The sequence below is a fragment of the Suricata suricatta genome, chromosome 3, assembly GCF_006229205.1.
Source record: "Suricata suricatta isolate VVHF042 chromosome 3, meerkat_22Aug2017_6uvM2_HiC, whole genome shotgun sequence".
NCBI lineage: Eukaryota > Metazoa > Chordata > Mammalia > Carnivora > Herpestidae > Suricata > Suricata suricatta.
The window spans coordinates 79,253,706-79,275,036 of record NC_043702.1 but is presented as its reverse complement, the minus strand read 5'-3'; the positions used below and the strand labels follow the sequence as shown (position 1 = coordinate 79,275,036).

The 21,331-nt window shown below is 35.2% G+C and overlaps 1 protein-coding gene across 4 annotated transcripts in view; it reads right to left on the bottom strand.

The window, feature by feature from the left end:
- Nucleotides 1-1,569: 1,569 nt before the first annotated feature.
- Nucleotides 1,570-21,331, bottom strand: part of ORC4 (origin recognition complex subunit 4) — an 85,599-nt gene continuing 65,837 nt past the window's right edge. For all 4 annotated transcript variants that reach the window (XM_029934626.1, XM_029934624.1, XM_029934627.1 and 1 more), the window contains 8 exons: nucleotides 20,704-20,752; nucleotides 18,714-18,865; nucleotides 15,681-15,854; nucleotides 10,350-10,436; nucleotides 5,227-5,335; nucleotides 4,419-4,514; nucleotides 4,266-4,333; nucleotides 1,570-2,020 (listed from right to left, as the gene is read on the bottom strand). In XM_029934626.1, coding sequence (XP_029790486.1) covers nucleotides 1,832-2,020; nucleotides 4,266-4,333; nucleotides 4,419-4,514; nucleotides 5,227-5,335; nucleotides 10,350-10,436; nucleotides 15,681-15,854; nucleotides 18,714-18,865; nucleotides 20,704-20,752 — 924 coding nt within the window. In that variant the 3' untranslated portion in view covers nucleotides 1,570-1,831. The remainder of the gene's footprint in view (nucleotides 2,021-4,265; nucleotides 4,334-4,418; nucleotides 4,515-5,226; nucleotides 5,336-10,349; nucleotides 10,437-15,680; nucleotides 15,855-18,713; nucleotides 18,866-20,703; nucleotides 20,753-21,331) is intronic.

Sequence of the window (21,331 nt, the reverse complement as noted above, 5' to 3'; positions counted from 1 at the left end):
CTTAATGTTTTTCCAGTACATCGTAGTTTCTTTATATTAGGGAATATGGAAAAGGGAATATCAACACTCCTACTCTCAAAAAATGCCTTTCTACTATAGGCATAAGATTTGTATGACCTTTGCTAACCTATTTTTTCCAATTTGCTATTAAGAACTGTTTCTTAAATGATATATATGTTATATACATAAATATATAATCTGTATACCTGGATGTTGACGGAGCTTCTGTAGGTCTTATGTATCCAGAAGGCAGATGAGAGCTTCCAGCCTTTTAGTGGCAGTTAAAAAAAGCTACTAATTTGCAATCTTCAAATCAAGTTCTTTAGGTGCTTTCACCGTGAGTGCCTTTAAGGCAGATAGTACTTCCCTAAAATAGTTCATAAAAATTTTTTAAAGAGAAAACTTAAGCTCAAGTGAAAAATCCTTGCTTCTAGTAATAGTCATTCTATCATGCTAAGTACTTTGGCAAAATATCCCCTAAAAATCTGTAGACTATTGCATAGAACCAGTATGCAAGCCTTACCTTTACTGAGACACTGCTGAAAAGTAAATGATCTGAAGACTTAGAAGGCAGGGAAGGACCAGCTATGTCTGCAAAAAATAGTTTGAACTGAAGAGCTACTTTTACGCACAGAAATTTTATATTCCATTCTTTATCTGTTATTTCTTAAAAACCAGATAAATCATTTCTTAGAGCATACTTTAAAAGCATATGTGCCAAGAACTTGTTAATGCGTTTTAGCTCTTGACGGTGGGGGCTTTGGTGTCAGTCAAACCTGAGTTGAATTCCAGGATCTGTCCATCATTCTCTACCTTTGTGATCTGAACACTGCCACTACTATGTTAGTCTTCTCAACAGCACCTGACTATCACAGGGCGTTTCATATTTAAAGGCTTATGAACTATACAAGCATTGTAAACTTTCCATGAAAACAACAGGTAATTAAATATTCTTGAATAAAGAATGTCACTTATTAAATTTCATTTTAAAAATATACCTGTATTAGTTCCTGGACGACCTGAATTTATGAGATGAGCATTTCCACATGCCCTTTAGGGATTTACTTTTTGACACAAATAAATTTAGCTGATAGTGCCAAGCACTTACATTAATGGTGGAAGTGTTTTTCCAAGTATTTCCTAAAGTCCCTTTTAAAAAGACAAATTCTAAATTCTGATCTTTGGGCCTATGACAGGTCCAAGAATATGCCTGTTAAAAAATTCTACAAGGGATAGATGATATGAGTAAGTACCACTTTTTGAGAAGCCTGGAGGAAAATTCAAACTTTCCTCTTTTTTCTTCCATGTGAACCATCTTCTGGCCAAACTGGTCACTCTCTTGAGCTAGAAAATCTGGGTCTGGGATAGAAACCAAAAATTCCATGGATAGAGAAAATCAATGCAGCACTTCCCACTGGACCAAAAGATTACTCATCATTATACCTCAACTCTTACCATTGTTTCTTTTCTGCTTAGGGTTTGTAAAAAACACTTGGCTGCTTGTTGGAATGAACTCTTCAAATACATATACCACATAAATATTTTGACAAGTGTTAAATAAGCATATGGTTCGTTTCCTAAAACAGTCACATTTATTTCTTTGAACTCTTACAATATAATCTAAATCACTGGAATTATAAATCATGTAACTGTTCATGATTCAAAGGCAAGACATAGCCAATACCTATATATGTATAACAGTTTCTGATAAATACAAAAATACAATTTTATAAATATAAAAAATGTAATAACATATCTTATTAAAGGACAATAGCTTTTAGTTCCTTAGAGAAGTATGCCTGAAACTCCGTAACTGAAGCCCTGGTCATATTCATAACCAGCTTAGTGAGGATGTTGCCCACTGCCTAACATCTGTAGGACAGTTGGGGTATTTCTGCAAAGCATTCATAATTTGAGTATTATCCAAAAGTAGTTTCATCAGCTGGTACTCTCTCTGTGTATTTACTGAAGTTCTTTCCATGGGCCTTATTAACTCTAATTGTTGTAAGTGTTCAAAAGCCTGAAAGATGAAAGAAATAGTTTAAGTTGAATAGGAGGAGCAAATAACAGCATTAATCCAGAGAACAATAAGGGTTGTGGTCAGTTGTAGAACAGAGTACCAGGAAAACCAAACTGCACAGAAATCGGGAGGGTTCAAAAACAACTCTCATCAATCTCATAAAAACTCCATGTATCATGTGAAGCAGAGTCAACACAGTGTTCTGTCCCTGCACTGCTGAATGTGAACAGGGCACGCTCCAATTTGGTCTGTACAATATGGTCTTTCTTCCAAACCTCATTCTACATCTAACACCTGCTAGTACTTAATATAAAAGAAGGGGTTTTAGTTCTAAGAATCCAAAATCTGATGCCACAACATGTAAAAAAGTCCCTTTCTTCCATCTTTCCCCCTGATAGTGTTGTTTACTGTTTCTTCTCACCTCTCACATCCATGTATTATGTCTTTTCTAACCTTGATTATCGTTTTAGGAATTTTATTAGTGAATGATAAAAAGAAATAGTTAAATAATGATTACTAACTAGTAAATATTGACACATTGAAAAAAGTTCTGGAACTTTCTATGCTTACAACCACACTGTGAAAAAGTATCAATGGAATATACTTTATGAATCATAAAAATTCTTCGAATGAAAAGAAAAATAACTCAGACACCAATTATTTCTGAAAATTAGAAAATGGCTGCAGATATTATTGGGACTGAATAAAATTGAGATTTAAAATATTTCTAGGCAGCAAAATATTTTATTTAAAATGTAGAAACAAGCAGCTACAAAATTACTCATAAGAATTTAAACGCTCATTTAACCTTTTCTACTCATATAATCCCCATAAACTATGACTATCAGACAAATATGTGGACATTAGGAAAGGGGAAAAAAGCCAACCTCTTGTACGCTGAACACTTTTCCTGTTGTTTTGAAGAAATGGCAATGCTCTGTACTCACAATTTTTAGTTGGTAGAAGAAATAAAATTAAGACCTAGATTAAGGCTACAAAGAATGATTAAAGATTTATGGGTCCACTGCTTTTAAAAAACAAACAAGGGGCACACGGGTAGCTCGGTCAGTAAATTGTCCAACTTGGGCTCAGGTGATGACCTCATGGTTTGTGGGTTCAAGCCCCACATTGGGCCCTGTGCTGACAACTCAGAGCTTGAAGCCTGCTTCAGATTCTGTGTCTCCCTCTCTTTCTGTTCCTCCTACACCACTCATGATCTGTCTCTCTCTGTCTCTCAAAAACAAATAAATGTTAAAAAAATGTATGTATGTATGTATGTGTATATATATATATATATATATATATAAGAGAGAGGAAAAAAATGCCTTTTCTCAGAAAGTACTGTAGAGCTGCACTGTCCAGTAAGGGATCCTACTATTTGTGGAACATGGTTTTAAATTGTATTTAATTAAATAATTAAGTTTAATTTAAAAATTGATAGTCAAGTTGGTTAGAAAATTTTAAGTTAGCTTGGAATAATTTCAGAATGTAAATCTACTTCCTCAGCTATAAATCTTAAAGAATCTAAAGAGCAAATATTTCCAATGAATATTTAGTGAATTAAGGTGTGTTTTAAGTGTAAACACACATAAAGTTCTAAAAATTTAATACAAAAGAAAACAGAAAAATATTAATACTTTTCTACACTGATCATAGGTTAAAATGTTTTTGTATATTAGGTTAAATAAAACTTATAATTAAAATTAATTTCATGTTTACTTTTTTTATTGCTACTAAAAAATCCAAAATTGCACTTTGGCTCACAGATTTCTAGTGGACATTGGTATGCTCTAACAGAGTTCCTCAAGTTTTAAAACTTACCCCCTAATAACAATTTTTATGTCCTCACTATATCAGCAGGTTTTGTCCCTTAGCTTCTTAATGGCTAATATTAGAATTTTTGTCTTTCTATTGCCAAGATTATAAATCCAACCCTTGGACTGCAAAAGGATAGAGTTTCATTGATGCATTTGATGAACTATAATATAGTTCTTTGCAGGATGCAGTGCTAGAGACAGACAGTAGAGGGCGGTATGCTCCCACAAACTGGGCAACAACTGGCTGCTTTCTTTGGAACTATTCAAACATTTCATTTTGAGATAATTTTCGTCAGTTATGCATAAAAAAATCCTATGGCAAAAGCTAATGTTTCATAAGTAATACGAGTGTAACTATGATACATACAATAAAACTTGATATAAAAATATATGTGACATCAGAAAAATAACATGAACTTAAATCTTACCTTCATGACAACAGGTTTCTCAAAATTATAAACAGAATGGGCCTTCCTTTGAACAAACTTCTGAAACTCTGTACGGAAAGCAACAACAACATTAACACTTTCAAATAAGCAGTGAAGGAGAGTCAGAAAAAAACTACTGAAGTCTCATCTCACCATTATAGACCATTTGAAAATTAAAGGGTTCCTCTTCATAGATGTCATTTAAATGTTTCATTGCTATTATAAGACAGATTTCCAAGACTGACAGACCTATAGTAAAAGGGAAACAGAGTATGAGTTGTAGTTTATTCACAGATCCCTAAGATTGAAACAGCTGTCCTCTAAAGAGAATGATGAAGTGAAAGACATTGTTCTGAGGAGGGGCAGGAGATCAAGACCTCCCCCAGGTTCAAGTGTGTTTCAGTCACAATGACTTATACAATCCTAAGCACGCTAACTCAACCTTCCTGGGCTTAGCTTTCATATAAGCAAATTATGGATCTTCTTAAACTTACAGAGATGACGGAGAATATCAACAAGCACTTATCATATGGCCCACAGTAAACATAAACTGAAACGACAATTATTATGTTTTAAATCACACAGGCTCCCTGATTATTGAGAGAAGCTCTAAACATTTGGAAAGTATATCTAAAGGGTTTCTTTTGGTAGCAAGAAGAAAATTCATTAGATTCTTAAAAGGGATATGGAACCCAAAATGGTTAAGAGCCAGCGCTCTCTAGTAGTACTTGATGCAATGTGAATGCCTGCAGTACAGTCTTAGCTGGACTTCCAACATAGCAAGGGAGACACGAGCATCAAGCTTCTTTCACTTTAAATGGGAGTGATAATACCTTTTGCAGGGTTGAGTTAAAGGCTGTATGGATATAAAAGTAGTCTGTATTGTACCCAATGTTAAGCATAATTTTGAAAGAATTCAATTATATAAACTTCTAAAAAATCAACCAAGCAAGTTTCTCACCATGTACGATATTTGCTTTAGAGTCCATGCTACAGAACTGCTGTGCCTCCATCAGGTCTGCTGCAGTCATAAACGGGTGTGATGTGGTTACACGACTTAAAGCAAGCATCTAGGAAAATGTGGGTTAGAAAAAAGATTTACATATTTACTTGGGCATTCTGGAAATACTACTGAAGAAAGCTTCTTACTTTGGAGTCTGAGAGTTAGTACTCATTGTTTGGGAAAGATTTCTCTTGCTTAGCTCTACTAAAATACAGTATTACAGTACCAGTGCCGGTTAGGTCTACAAATGTAGAGCATTAAAAAAAGTTCTTGTTACTCTCTCTACTTCTTCCCCTTTGCATATCTTACTTACATTCCTCAAAAGAAAAGCATTTAAAAAGGAGTAAGGCAAGGAGAAGAGATCCAAAATAGGTAAGATTACTATTCAAAGGTTATTCTGATTTTTTGGGAAAATGGAGTAGGGAAATATCTGAGCTCACCTCCTCCCATGGACACATCAAGGCTGCAACTACATATAAAGCAAGTCGGTGAATGCCTTGAAAACTAGCAGGTGAAGATATTTTAAAATGCCACACTGCAAAAGTTAAAGAAGGCAGAGATGTGGTTGGGGTAGGAACCAAATACTCAGTGCAGCGCCCCACAAGCAAGAGGGATGTCACTGGTGTGGAGGTCCTTCCTGAGGACAGGTTCAAGCCCCACAGCAGGCACTCTCTGCCTTGAGTATCTGCACCAGGAAGATGAGCCCCCATAATGTCTGTCTTTGAAAAATCAGTGGGGCTTAATTCTGGGAGAGCCAGAGGGTTACAGGAAACAGACACTCCATTCTTACAGAGCCCATATACAACTTCAGTTGCTCAGAGGCAGCAAGTTTCAAAACTGTCTGGGTCATACATGAAAGTACACTAACCGATTTAAGGTATGTGCTGGAGTAGTAGTGTTCTGTAGGAGCTTTCTTTGGGAATGGAAATGTTGGCAGAGCTACTTTTCTTGTCTTCCTTTGGCTAAGCTAGTTAGATGCTTGCAGGAGCCAGCCAGCCATCTATCTTATTAGTACCACTATCCACGCAAAGGGCATCCCCCTGTGGAACCACCCTACCCAAGTCATCCACCTAGTAAGTATCCCTTACAAGTGAGTCCTACTCAAGAAAAGAGGGAGCCAGCCCCACCCACCAGCAAGCAAGAGTCATGGTGGGATCGATCTCACAACCAGCCACACAGGGGCTGCTCTACCCACCTACCCTCAGCAGCTGCAGCCTGCCCTCTCAGCCTCAGGGGTCAGCTCCACCTCCACACACTGGTATGCCCGCAGTAGCTGTGGTGAGGCACTGCAGTTATCTGGGCCAGGAGCCAGCCCTGACAAGTGTGCCCTCAGCAGCAGTGGCCAGGTAACAACAGGGAGGTGCAAGCAGTCCACAGAAAACAGCCCTGAAAGCTCCTGGTTCTAGTGACCAGAAAGGATTGTGTTTATGGGCTGCAAGGATGCCTTCTACCTAAGACCACTACCTTTAAGACCAGGATATGCAGCTGACCTACCTAATATAAACAAACACAAATTCAGACACAAAATGAGGAGACAGAAGAATATGTTACAAATGAAAAAAGACAGAACTTCAGAAAAAGAACGGTGTAGTTAATTAAGCAATCAGCCTGATAAGGACTTAAAAATAATGGTCATAAAGATGACCACTCAGCTTGGGAGATGAGTGGATAAACTCGTCAAGAACTTCAACAAAGAGATAAGAACTATAAAAAAGAACCAATCAGAGCTGAAGAACACAATAACTGAAATGAAAAATAAACCAGAGAGAATCAATAAATTAGAGATGCAGAAGAATGGATCAGTAATTGGAAAACAGGGTAATGGAAAGGACCCAAGCTGTACAGCAAAGAGGGAAAAGAATTTAAAAAATGAGAATACATTAAGGGATCATTAGGACATCAAGCACACTAACATTTACCTTAAAAGGGTCCCAGAAGGAGAAGAAAGAGAGTAATGGATAGAAAATTTATTTGAAGAAATGATAGCTGAAAAATTCCTTAACCTGGAGAAAAAAAAACAGACACCCAGGTCCAAAAAGTGCAGAGAGCCCCAAAGAAGATGAACCCAAGGAGGATACAATAAGACACATAATATTCAAAATGCTAAAAGGAATAAACCTACAACCAAGAACATTCTACCTAACAAAACTATTATCCTGAATTGAGGGAGAGATAAAAGTTTCCAAGATAAAGTTAAAGGGGTTCATCACCACTGAACTAGCCTTACAAGAAATGTTAAAGGCACTTCTTTACACAAAACATGAAAAGACCTCAAAAGAATTAAAAAAAAACTTTTTGAAAAAAATTTCACTGGTAAAAGTAAACATACAGTAAAAGGAGGAGAGCAATCACTTATAAACCTTGTAGGGAGGTTAAAAGTCAAAAGTAATACAATGAACTATATCTACGATTAGTTAAGGCCTACATTAAAGGATGTAAAACACGAGACCAAACACACAAAATGTAGGAGTGGGAGGAGAGTTAACATGTAGTGCTTTTAAAATGCTTTCAAATTTAAGCAACCACCACTTAAAATAGATTAACATAGTGTGATATATACGTACATATATCGTGTGATATATGTGTGTGTGTGTGTGTGTGTGTGTGTGTGTGTGTGTGTGTAAACTTAATGGCAACCACAAACCCAACAACTTAAAACAGATACACAAAAATTAAAGAGAAAGGAATCCAAACATGATACTAAAGAAAGTTATCAAATCACAAGGGAAGAGAGCAAGAAAAGAACTGAAAACTACAAAAAGGAACCAGGAAACAATTAACACAAGGGCCATAAGTACACACCTATCATTACCACTTTTAATGTCAATGGACTAAGTGCTCCAAACCAAAGGCATAAATAAGGTTGCTGAATGATTAAAAAATGAAACAAAACAGAACACTCATCTATATGCTGCCCACACAAGACTCACTTCAGACCTAAGGATACACAGACTGAAAGTGAAGGGATGGAAAAAGATACTCCATGAAAATGGGAAAGAAAAAACAAAAACAAAACAAATAAAAAAACCCAGGGTGGCAAAGCTTCTATCAGACAAAATAGACCTTAAAAAAACACAGACTGCAATAAGACACAAAAAAGGACATGAGGTAATGATAAAGGGATTAATCCAGTAAGAGATACAACAATTGTAAATACATATGCATCCAACACAGAAGCACCTAAATATATGAAGCAAGTGTTAACACACGAAGGGAAAGCTGACCATAATACTATAATTTTACAGTTATGTTAATTATAATTTAATACCCCACTTACATCAATGGATAGCTTATCCAGACAAAACCAGTAAGGAACGGGGGACCTTTACACAACACACCAGACCAGGTGGATTTAGCAGATATATACAGATCATTCCATCCCCAAGCAGCACTAAACACATTCTTCTCAAGTCTATGTGGAACATTCTCTAGGACAGGTTACATGTTAGGCCAGAAAACAAGTCTTAATAAATTTAATTAGACTGAAATCATATTAAGCATCTTTTCCAGGTACAATGGTTTGAAACAGAAAATCAGGTGACATGATGGTGACTATACTTACGGTGAGCATTTTGCAACATGTTAAAATGTCAAATCACTATGCTGTGGGGCTGAAACTAGCATAATACTGTATGTCAACTATACTTCAATTAAAAAACAAAGTATTTATTCAAAGCCCTAGACCAAACCAAAAGGAAGCTCTGTGACTTGTATAAACTTTTTTACTATCCAGTTAACCAGTTCAGGTTAGTGTTAAGTGACCAAAGTTACCTACTTTATGTTCAACTGTACATAAAAGAAAAAAAATTAAAAACCAAAATGATACCTAAAGACAATTTTTCATGTAGCTACTTGGCCTTCCAACAATCTGACAATTCCTTTAAGTGTAATTTTCATAACATTTAAATTTAGTCATTACATAGGGTAAGCAGAGTTAGCAGATGAAAATGTATGACAACAGGTTAAATTTGAATTCCAGGTAGACAATGAATAATTTCTTAGTGTAACTATGTACCATGTTATACTTGGGAAACAGTTATACTAGAAATTCTCCCCCATGGTAACCTGGGCCCAGGGTCCTTAGTTGAACAGAAAGTTTGGAAATCCTTGGTTTTCACTCCCCTTTTGGGAGGGAACCTGGTACACAGTAACTCTCCTTCCTTTACTCATACTCTTACCTTTAAGTTTTCCCTTTCATTGTAAAATGTCTGTGACATACAAAAAAAAAAAAGCAAGGGAATGATGTAATGGATATTTATGACCACTCCCTCAGCTTATAAAACATAATCTTATCTACTCTATTTCTTCCCCTGGTTGGACACCTACTCTTCCTCATGCAAAACACCAAGCATGCTGTTAAGCTTCCAGTACCTATGTATACATTCCTAGATGACACAGTGTAATTTTCAAGTTTTATATAAATACAATATTGTACTTATGCAACTCTCGTCAATGAACATCTATTCTGAGAATTTATCCATGTTGAGGTATAATTCCAATTTATTCACTTTTTCTACCACAGATACTTATTGATAGATATCTGTTATTTCCTTTTTTAATTTACAACTATAACCAAGATTGCTGTAAGCAATCTTGCACATGTTGTTTTGCACATCTGAGTTTCTCTATAATAATAATAATAATTTGCCAAATTATTTTTTAAAGCATCTATACATATTTAACTACCTGCAGCCATAATTTTAATAGTCACAGACATTTATTATACCAATAGCCATAAACTTACCATTAGACTTACATTTCTATATACTAACAGTGAGCATGTTGAAAACAGAATTAAAAACAAGATATTTACAAAATATAATTCCCAAATAAAATGAAATACTTAGGGATACATTTTAAGCATATACAAAATATGTGTGGTTAAAATTATGAAATGATGATGAAACAAATCAAAGAAAACCTAAGTAAAAGGAGAAATGTACTATATTCTGGATTAGAAGATTCAATGTAGTAATCACGCTAATTCTCCCCCCAAATTTATCTGTAGGTTTAATCAGTTCCCATCAAAATGTAATTACCTAGTGAAGAAAATGAGTGGTAAAAATAAAATGAATACAAACCAATAGCATGTGTAACGACCGCAGGTTTTTGCTGACATTGAAATGCTTTTGTAGTACTTCTCGTACACTTCTATCTTCTGTGAGACACTAGCGGGGAGGAAAAAACCCATCAAAACAGGTAAGTAACTAGGCAGTTTAAAACCAAACTATAATGTGGTGCCTCACTGGTTGATATAGCTCATTAATGCTATCTAATATTTATTTACTATTAAATATGGGTTGGTTTTATTTGTAGAATACAAAGATCAAATTAGATCAAAATGAAATTTCCAGTCTATTAATTTTCTTCTTATCCCTTTAATTAAATATACACAAAAGTAAAACTATCCTTATTATCCCAAACTTTCCAGTCTAGAAAGGGAAACCATAGTAATACCAGTGGGATGACCAAAATTCAGCACAAAACACAACAGAGAGTGAGTTACTGTATTTGGAAAAACAAGGTAAAGCATTGACAAAGAATGATTAATCTATATGTATGAGTCAATAGTCTAAAAAGAAAGCATTCCGGCTATAGGGAACAGCATGAGCAATGTAAGAAGATTACGGCATACTGACAGAAAATGAGTAGTCACGTAACTCTGAGTTTCATTTATCTCCTGGTCAGTTCCTGCTAAATCTTCTCACCTTCTGTTAACTAAACAGGAAAGGTTACGAGAGTGGCTAAGTTCCTTGAACTTAGCTATAGTACTCTGGGGGAATTTCCTTTGAGGAGAATTAGTTATGGTCCTTTTAAATGCTCTTTTACAGGAATTTCTCTTATACTGCCATGCTGAGATGGTGTTCACTCTGCTTAACTTATTTGATTCATTTGGGGTAAGGCTACAATAAACATTCAAATTAGGCAGGATATCTAGGTTCAACTTTATCCTGAATATATTTCTTGGATGAGATTCCATAGGCAACCTGTTATCTATAGCATTGCTTTGGCTTTAATGTGGGAATCAGAAAAACTTGCTGGATAGTCAGTACTGAGAGACAGGATAGCTCCCTCAATGCTGCCCTCCCCTCTTACTGGACAGGGCCTCTGGCCATGGTGCTGACATATTTTTTTAAATGAAGCTTATCGAGTAGCACACCAAAGGTAAGTGGCAATTGAGGATGAGGATAAAGGGAAGAAAACTCCAGAACTAACTCCAGTCATACTAGTTCCACCTTATTAAAGAACTGCAAAGTTGTAAAAAGAAAAAAAGAGAGACTAGTCTTCTATCTTCTCACATTCATTTCTACCATCTGCCCCTAAATTCAGTGATACAGAATCAGCAAAAAATAACCAAAAGCTTAAGGGTTTGCCATCCTCCTACCACATGCTTACCATTTTCCAAATCTCCCAGAATTATGCTTCACCAGTAACCCTTATCATCTACTTCCTTTTACACCCACTCAGACGCACAGAATGTCATATAGCTGGGAAGGACAGAAAGATGAATGACACCACAGTACAACTTGGGCTATGCAGTTCATCTTTGGAAAAAACAGGAAGTAGAGATAGAAATAATAGAAGATCTGGCAAAGCAAAGACATTTAAATACTATGAAAGACTGCATTCAAATGTCTTGTAACTGTAAAAGGTGAAAGTCTGTGAGGCATTGAAGAGTGGATTAAGAGGCAAAAGATCCAGAACTCTGATCCACTGCAGACCTGTTAAAGGAAAGGGACAATGTGGGAGTACCAAATATAAAGGGTTCCTAAAGAACAGAAGCTTAAAATAAGATACAGTGTCATAAAACTTTCCTGAGCTAACAAGTATCTGAGTCCCAGATGAGGTTAATTTGGGGAGAATGGTACAAGGGACAACCCACACTTAATTCTATCATAGCACAATATATGAATTTTAAGGATAAAGTCAACCATTTTTGCATACAATTCTGTATTGTTAAACTAAGAAGAATAATACAAAAGTATCTATCAGAACAAAATGGGAAAGGTAAAGCAAAGAGTAATATGCAAAATTTGAACCATTTATGTAAAAACAACTTTAGTATGTATATGTTTGAAATGCTATAAATCAAATAATTGTACTAAAAGGAGGGAGAATGGGCATGGATGTAAGGGAAACTTGTACTTTTTTTTTTCTTTTTAAGAGACAATTACTGCAAACACGGCAGAGGGGCAGAGGGAAAGGGAGAGAGAGAATTTTAAGCAAGTTCCAAGTTCAGTGTGGACCCCAACATGGGGCTTGAATCCCATGACTCTGGGATCCTGAGCCAAAATCAAGAGTCGGACACTTAATCAACTGAGCCATCCAGGCGGCCTGCAACTTGCACCTTTTACTATGTATTTATTCCCATGCACTGGTTAAATTACTCAGTGACCTTTTAGTAATTTCTATACCCAATGTGAGGCTCAAACTCATGACCCCAAGATCAAGAGTCACATGCTCTTCCAACTGAGCCAGTAAGGTGCTCCCCTGTGTGGTGAACTTTTAATTAAAAAAATGAAAAGTACCCAAATAAACAGTACTTACATAGCAGACTATATTTTATAATCAAAACAAGAAATCAAGTTTTAGTTATGCAAGATGAATAAATTTTGGAGATACAGTAATAGTAAAAATGTGACTATGATAAACAATACAGTATTGTACACTTGAAATTTGCTAAGAAGATAGATCATAAGTGTTCTCACCTCCTCCCACAACAGGAAAATGGAAAAAGGAAAAAGAAGAGAAATAAAATGGTAACTAGTGGAGTGATGGATACATTATGTAGCGCTATTGTGGCATTTCCATTTGTATTTGTATAACAAAACACCAAGCTGTATACCTAAAATATACGTAATTTTTATTTTATCAATTATAGCTCAGCAAAGCCAGGAAAAAATTAAAAAATTGTTTTAAGAGCAAAATAAATGCAAAGTTCTCACATTTAATTTGGTATTGATATTCAAGAGTAAATTTATCATCACTTCTTGAGTCAGTTTTTTTTAAAGTAGGCTCCATGCCCAGTGTGGAGCCCAACACAGGGCTTGAACTCAAGACCCCGACATCAAGACCTGAGATGAAGAATTAGATGCCTAACTGACAGAGCCATCTGGTGTCCCCTGAATCAGTATTTTTGTATACTTTGGGTAAATATCTAGTAGTGCTGGATCATAAAGTAGTTCCATTTTTAACTTTCTGGGGAACCTCCATGCTGTTTTCCAGAGGGGCTCCACCAGTTTGTGTTCCCACCAACAGTGTAAGATGGCTCCCCTTTCTTTGAATGCTCACCAACATCTGTTGTTTCCTGTGTTGTTAATGTTAGCCATTCTGACAGGTATGAGGTGATATCTCCCTGTGGTACTGATTTGTATTTCCCTGATGATGAGGGATGCTCGAGCATCTTTTCATGTGTCTGTTAGCCATCTGTATGTCTTCTTTGGAAAAGAAGATGTCTTTGCTTTATGAATGTTGCATTTGATGTTTTTACGTTTTTGGACACTAACCCTGTATCAGATGTCATCTGCAAATATCTTCTCCATTTGCACAATGGGTTGTAAATATCAACCCATTCCATAGTTTGCCTTTTAGTTTTGCTGATTATTTCTTCCACTGTGCCAAAGCTTTTTATCTTGATAAAGTACCAGTAGTTCATTTTTGCTTTTGTTTCCCTTGCCTCAGGAGACATACTAGTAAGTTGTTGCAGCTGATGTCAAAGAGGTTACTGCCTGTGTTCTCCTTTAAGATTTTGATGGTTCCTGTCTCACATTTGGTCTTTGATCCATTTTGAATTTATTTTTGTCTATGGTGTAAGAAAGTGGTCCAGTTTCATTCCAGAGAGGCAAATCATAAAACAGACTCTTAACTATAGAGAACAAATTGTGGGTTGCTGGAGGGAATAGAGGTGTGAAGGTAAAATGGGTGATGATAGCAGGACACTGGTGATGAGCACTGGATATTGTATGTATGTAATGAATCATTGGATTCTACACCTGAAAGTAATATTACACTGTATGTTAACTAGAATTTAAATAAAATCTTGAAATTACAAAATAAATAAATCATTATTACTTTGACATAAAATGATATTTTTTAAAGCCAGTGAACATACTGTGCAAATTTAACTATACAAAGATCTATTGGCATCAGTATTTAATACTATAGTTCAGTTTTTCCAAATTAATTTATTTTTAGTTTCAAGTTTATTTCTGAGACAAAGAGAGAAGGGAGGGAGGGGGAGAGGAATGGGGGAGAAGCAGAGAGAGAATGTTAAGCAGGCTTTGCACTGTCAGCTTGTGGCCTGATATGGGGCTTGAACTCACAAACTGTGAGATCATGACCTGAACCAAAACCAAGAGTCAGTTGCTTAACCAACTGAGCCATGCAGGCTCCCCTCCAAATTCTTTTAAAACTAAGGACTTTATTATTTTCCACCTTCATAAGAACCATACTTTTGAAAGATTCTACCATGTGGGATCTATTCAGCAATAGTTTTTCAATTTAGTTATTAAATACAATCCTGGCATATGCTCTCTCCCTTCATCCTGCCAAGTGAAAATTATTTAATGTTACATTAATTATTTTGAGACGGGGGGGGGGGGGGGTGAAGGGCAGAGAGAGTGAGGGAGAAAGAGACTCTAAAGCGAAAGTAAAATCCAAAGTATCCCATGAACCATGAGATCATGACCTGAGCTGAAATCAAGAGTCAGACGCTTAACCAACTGCACCACCCAGATGCCCCTGAAAACTCTTGTCAGCATAAGGTAAACTGATGCTAGTATGCTGAGTTGATATGACAATGGCCTATTTAAGTCAGGCTATTCAATTTAAGTGTATGTAAATTTATGGAGTCCACAAAGTTTATTAGCAAACCTTTAAATCAACATGTGAACGTGCCTTGATAGCTAAGACCATCTGGAACCTCAGGGTTCCAGGGTTTACAACATAGACAATACAACCAGAGATGTCAAGCCTTACTTGACTTAATTAGACCCAAATGAGATAAAGGATACAACTGAGAACTAGAAAAGAAAAAAATCCACACTGGATAGTGATGAACCACTAAGCTAAACTATTGCTAAACTTGTAAATAAAGAAAATAAAATTTTTATAATAACCTATAATGTAAAATAAGCCAGATGTAAATAAAACAAAAATCTCAACAAAAATTTCCTTCAAGTTCTTTTGAGAAAAAAAATTTAGGATATAACATTTCAATTGCCTTTAAAACACACACACACACGCGCATACACGTAAGTCTATAATTTGTATTAATGCAGTTCTATGCCACAGTAATATTAGAGGCTTTGTGATAATCTATAAATTTTTTTAAATTTGTAGGTTTTTATTGCTTTCAATGGTATACCAAAGCACAAAAATTACTTTAGTATTATTGCCTCTGTTCAAGTTACCTGAATGCTCTCATTCCACTTCTTAGTGAAGAGCTTGTCTGGAAATTCTGTACGTAGAGATAATTGTTCTTTAAATATTTTAAGATACTGTGGAAAACCAAATGAATTCATTAAATGTATCTGCCGGTGAGAAAATCGTGACTTCACTCGTTTTTCTAAGAGTTCCAAAATATCCTTAAAAACAACAACAAAAAAATCCATATAAGATGCATGTTTTTAAAAAACAACATACCAACATTAGAAGTATATATATTTGAACAATCACCTATAATTAACAATCTTTACCCTATAATACATAATTAAGCACGAAAACTTGTGCAAGCCTCCAAAACCTCAAATCATTCCCTTGATTTCTTTGTTATTATACAAGCTACTTTTATTAATCCCCTTCTAAGCATTGGTTGCTTGGTGATATCATGACTTTTACATACTTTGCTACTATCAGCTAATCTTTAACATTCTAAGGCCAACAATAATTGCAAAAAAATATATGACTATTATTGAATAGTTCTATGTCACAGCAACACCAGTAATTTTTAAAAATTTACTTATTTTGAGAGTGAATGTGAGTGGGGGAGGGGCACAGTGGTGAGCCCAACATGGACTCGGTCTCACGAACTATGAGAGTATGACCTGAACCGAAATCAAGAGTTGGATGCTTAACTGACAAAGCTACCCAGGTGTCCCATCACCAGAAATTTCAGTAAGGAATTGCATACATTCTATGAAAAATTCAGATTAAAAAAATAGTAAAATGTAGTAAGATTATTACATTCCTGAAAATTTAAACATCTTGATTGTTTTATGTAACAAAGACTCAAGAAACAGTATATGTAATGCAGAAAAGTTCAGTTCATGAAACTACCTGTAAATACAAGCTGAAGCATGCTGAACTACAAGAACAAGCTAGAGGAGAGGAAACTGGCAGGAACACGCAGGACACTGGTAAGTTATTCTGTCTTTTGTCTTTTTACAGTGAGATTTTAGAAACTACCTGTATTTTTCCTTATGAAGTTAGGAATCAGGCTTACTGTAAATTTTCTATAGTAAAAAAAAGTTTAAAAAATGCTCTGGTGAGGCCCTAAAATAGGGATTTTTAAATCTACCCAGATGATTTTCATAATTACTAGACTGAGAAACCAATCATATAGAGCTTGAAAGAATTCAAGTGATCAACATGGGATCATGGTTAGTCTGAAAAGGAAGACAGAAAAGACTAATAGCTTGGAGTTGGAAGGGAGAAGGAGAATAAAAAACCTGGAATGTTTTTAACAGGTTAAAGAAAACCACAGTGCTAGCATAATTAAAAGAAATGGAAGTTAAGTTTGGAAACAGCAGTATTATAAATTTATTTTCTACCAAGGAGCAGGTCTAGTTCATCCATATAGGTAGGTGATTAAAAGGTAGTGGAAACAACACTCTTTGCAACCAATAATTAAGAGTCTGAACTTGGGAATGAAAAGAAAGAGGTGGAAGTAAAAGATATTTTAGTGGTGGACAGTAATGACAGAAGTTGGCAATAAGGGAATAAAGGGAATAGTAACAAAAAAAATACTTCCACAGAAAAGAGGTTGTTTGCTGGCAAAGCAATCCACTCATACTTTGACTTCTTCCCTATAAACATGGACATATAGATATATTTAGAATTGAACTACATACTTGGAGAATTATACATATAGAATTTTTAAAGGACTACAATAACACTGCTAGGGAGCAGCTGATTCTTTAGTGGTCCTTCATTGGGTCAGTAACATTTGCCACTGCTACCTCTCCCCAAAGAGGTTTTTTTTGTTTGTTTGTTTTTTGGTTTTTGGTTTTTTTTTTAAGCAAGAAGAGGTTTTGTTAACTCCTGTGGTACAACCTGCTGCTTTTGGCAAGGAGAAATAAAGGCCAGCAGATGTTCTATGAGGGAGGCTTATTATGAAGGCATATATCATAAACTCTAGAGCATTGGTAAAAGAAAATAAAGAAAGATACTCCACAGAAAAACAACACTGGCAGAAGGACTGTTGAAAGATGATTTAAGCATTACGCTTTCCTAAAAAACAAAGAGCTGCAGGAAAGGAAAAGAAGTGAATGGGCCTCATACATACAAGGCTGCCAAGAATGCAGGAGGGAAAGGAAGGATGAAAACAACAGACTCATGGCAGGCATATGACCCTTAAATACCAGTTTTATCTGAATTCAGTAATAAAGTTTATAATGTAAACGAAGATAAACAAAAAAAGGCCTGTGTAGCCATCTGAAGGTGCATAGGGTTCAACATGTAAAGAATCTTCACAAAGTAATGTGATAGTAACAATGAGACTACGGTTAAAATCATTCTAAAATCCTCCCAAGGAGCAAAAACACCACTATGTACTGTAACAGCTGGATAGAAGTAATCCCTTCCATTTCTCAAGATGTGTAGTTACAGACAGTGAATAGTATCATTTTTTAAAAAATACTTTTAATGTTTATTTAATTTTGAGAGAGAGTGACCGAGTAGGAGTGGGGGAGAAGCAGAGAGGGGGGGGATACAGAATCTGAAACAGGCTCCAGGCTCTGAGCTGTTTGCCCAGAGCCCTATACGGGGCTTGAACCCATGAACTACAAGATCATGACCTAAGCCGAAGTCAGACGCTTAACCAACTGAGCCACCTAGGTGCTCCAGGATAGTATCATTTCTACTCAATTCCAAGCATTATCCAAATATGGGAGGAATCTTAAATATAAAAGTACCAACTATTAGCAATTTTTATAATATGGTTAGATTATTTCATTTTCTTTTCACTTGCTAATGTAGAAATTATACTAGCATAGTCTTTTTTATTCAGTAATTCCACTGAAGAGAGGGAGGTATTAGTTTATGAGTATATGTGAATAATTGTTTCCTTCAATCTGAGCTAAAAAGTAGGATAAATGCACCAGGCACTGATGAAACACATTTGAAAAAATGCTTAATAGAATCACTTACATATGTGACTATGTCAGTAATTAAGCTTTAATTATCTAAATATTATAGTCAATTTTTTAATAGAAAGAAAAACTTACCAATCTACATGTAAGACCAATAACTGCTACTGGAGTCTGTGCAGACTGAGAAATGTCAAAAAGATTATAGAGGAGTGTTTGGTTTTTATGATGAGCAAAAAGATCAAATTCATCTAATATGAAGATCACTGGGCAACTACTAGACCTGTCACCTAAGGTAAAATAAGAGTTTTATATTAATAAGCAATTATATCAAACTTTCTTAAGAGTTTCTAATTATTCGCTACATTTTAGTTGTTAAAACTCAATTCAACAAATAATTCTTGAAAATCTACTTTGGGTAGGACACTTAACAGTGTGTATACATTTATTCAACAAAAAAATTATTCACAGGACCAGATAACCCTTACTTCCCTCAAATAGTTCACAGTCTATTTACCAGATTCTAGTAGTTTACTAATAAAAACTTAAGAACATTATTTAAATGATTAGACCACTGTTTTTTATATTATGTAAACATAATCTTTTATCTTCAGAAAACTGACAAGGATCTCTTAACACCCACCTAGACCAAAACATTTTGGGATTAATAATAAAGGGAGTCACTAACTTAGGAACAAAACTTTTGCTTCAAAACAGACTTGTTTAGTTAGCAGAAATACAAAGTGTTATCATTCCGAGTGCCTAAAATTTTTATAAATAAATTGTTCAACTATGAAATTCAACCACAGTCGCTTTAACTCCTTCTAACCACAATTTTTTTTGAGCCCTGCCACCACAATTTTAATATTTCACCAACAGGGGAAAGTACAACATGTTTCTGTGATTTTATTTTTCTCATTACAATGAGGGAAACTATTTTAATAGATGAATCACTATTACCTTAAAGGTTAAGGCCTTATATGTACATAAACAAGTGAAAAGAAAATCTGATAAGGGGACACTTAACAGATAATAAAACATATACAGTAACCTACATGGCCTGAAAAGCACAAGGACTACTTAAAAAGACTATAAACAAACCTACATAGTATAAAAATTTAGTATTTGATCAATTATACCATTACAAATCAATGGGGAAAAGTGGTTTATACAAGGTTTATACCTTTATTCAACTTTATACCTTATTCAAAATAAATTCTCACCGAATTATAAATATACATATTAGATGAAAACATTAAGTGAATGTCTTCAAAATCTGAAGAGAAAAATTTTGACTATGTAAAAAAATTTAAAACTTCTTTTCAGCAGAAAGTCCAAACCAAATTTAAGAGAAAAACAAGTGCAAGAATTCTCATGAATGGGCACAAGGTAAACACCACCAAAATAAGGCAAAAGAACCAAGAGAATATATATAAACCAGGAAATACCAATGCCCAATAAAAGTATGAAGTGATGATCATCATTAACACCAAAATTATGCATATTAAACTAAGAAATGTATTTTTCTCTTAGGCAAACATGAAAAATAATAACTGAAAAAAAGTTGTGAAAGAAAAGGTACTTTTAAATATGTTTAGAAAATGGAACTTCTAGGATAGTGTGGTTATATTTATACTTTTAAATACTTTTACTCATGAAACTTTACCCCAGGAAATATCTAAATGATAATCTGAGCATTTCTTTCTAATTGTACAAAGTCAGAAAGTCCAGAACTGGTGATTAATAACTTACAGTTTATTATATTTAAAGTATAATTAATTTACAAAACAAAATCTATGAGAACTGTAAAAATGATGGTGTAGCTCACTACTGATACAGGAAGATGCTCACAACACACCATTAAGTAAGAAGAGAAAGGTTATACAATATGGAAAATTATTTTAATCTTACACAAAATTGTGTCCATCTGTATCAGTGATATACTGCAGGTGAATACAAACATGAAACCAAATGTCAATTGGGATAGTCATTATAACAGCCATGGGATTGTAGTCATTTTTTTTTTTACGTTTCTTTATTTTTTGTAAAAGCACGTATCACCTTTATAAGCAAGGAAAAAATAAAGCTAAAAAATACCTTTAGATGGGTTGAATATACTAATATTTACCTTTTTTTAAAGCTTCCAGAAGAAATGAAAGGTTTTCAGCAAAACTTCCCTGAAAAAGAAAAACAGACACCATGACTAAAAGTGTAATGAAATAAAGAATTAAAGAGGGCTCTCCAATTCTTAGACATTATATATCTATCATTCTCTAGATTTAAACTAATCCACAGATTCTGAGCTGGATATTTCTATGTGCATCATTAAAAACTTAAATATTGAAGCAGGGATGGCATAGTTTTGAAAGTGGCATTATTCTGTCATGTTTATGATTTTGGCAGATAAAATCTCTAGAATGTTAACTTAAACGGTAGTGTCTACGACTTCCTATGTTATGAATACAGGCAGAGAACTGACCCCCGCTGCACTTTGTATCTTTCGTACACTAAGCTCTTGCCAGTCTCAGATAAATTTGAACATTAAAAAAAGGCCATGAGGGGCGCCTGGGTGGCTCAGTCGGTTGAGCGGCCGGCTTCGGCTCAGGTCAGATCTCACGTTCGTGGGTTCGAGCCCCGCGTCAGGCTCTGTGCTGACAGCTAGCTCAGAGCCTGGAGCCTGCTTCAGATTCTGTGTCTCCCTCTCTCTCTGCCCCTCCCCCTCTCATGCTCTGTCTCTCTCTGTATCAAAAATAAAT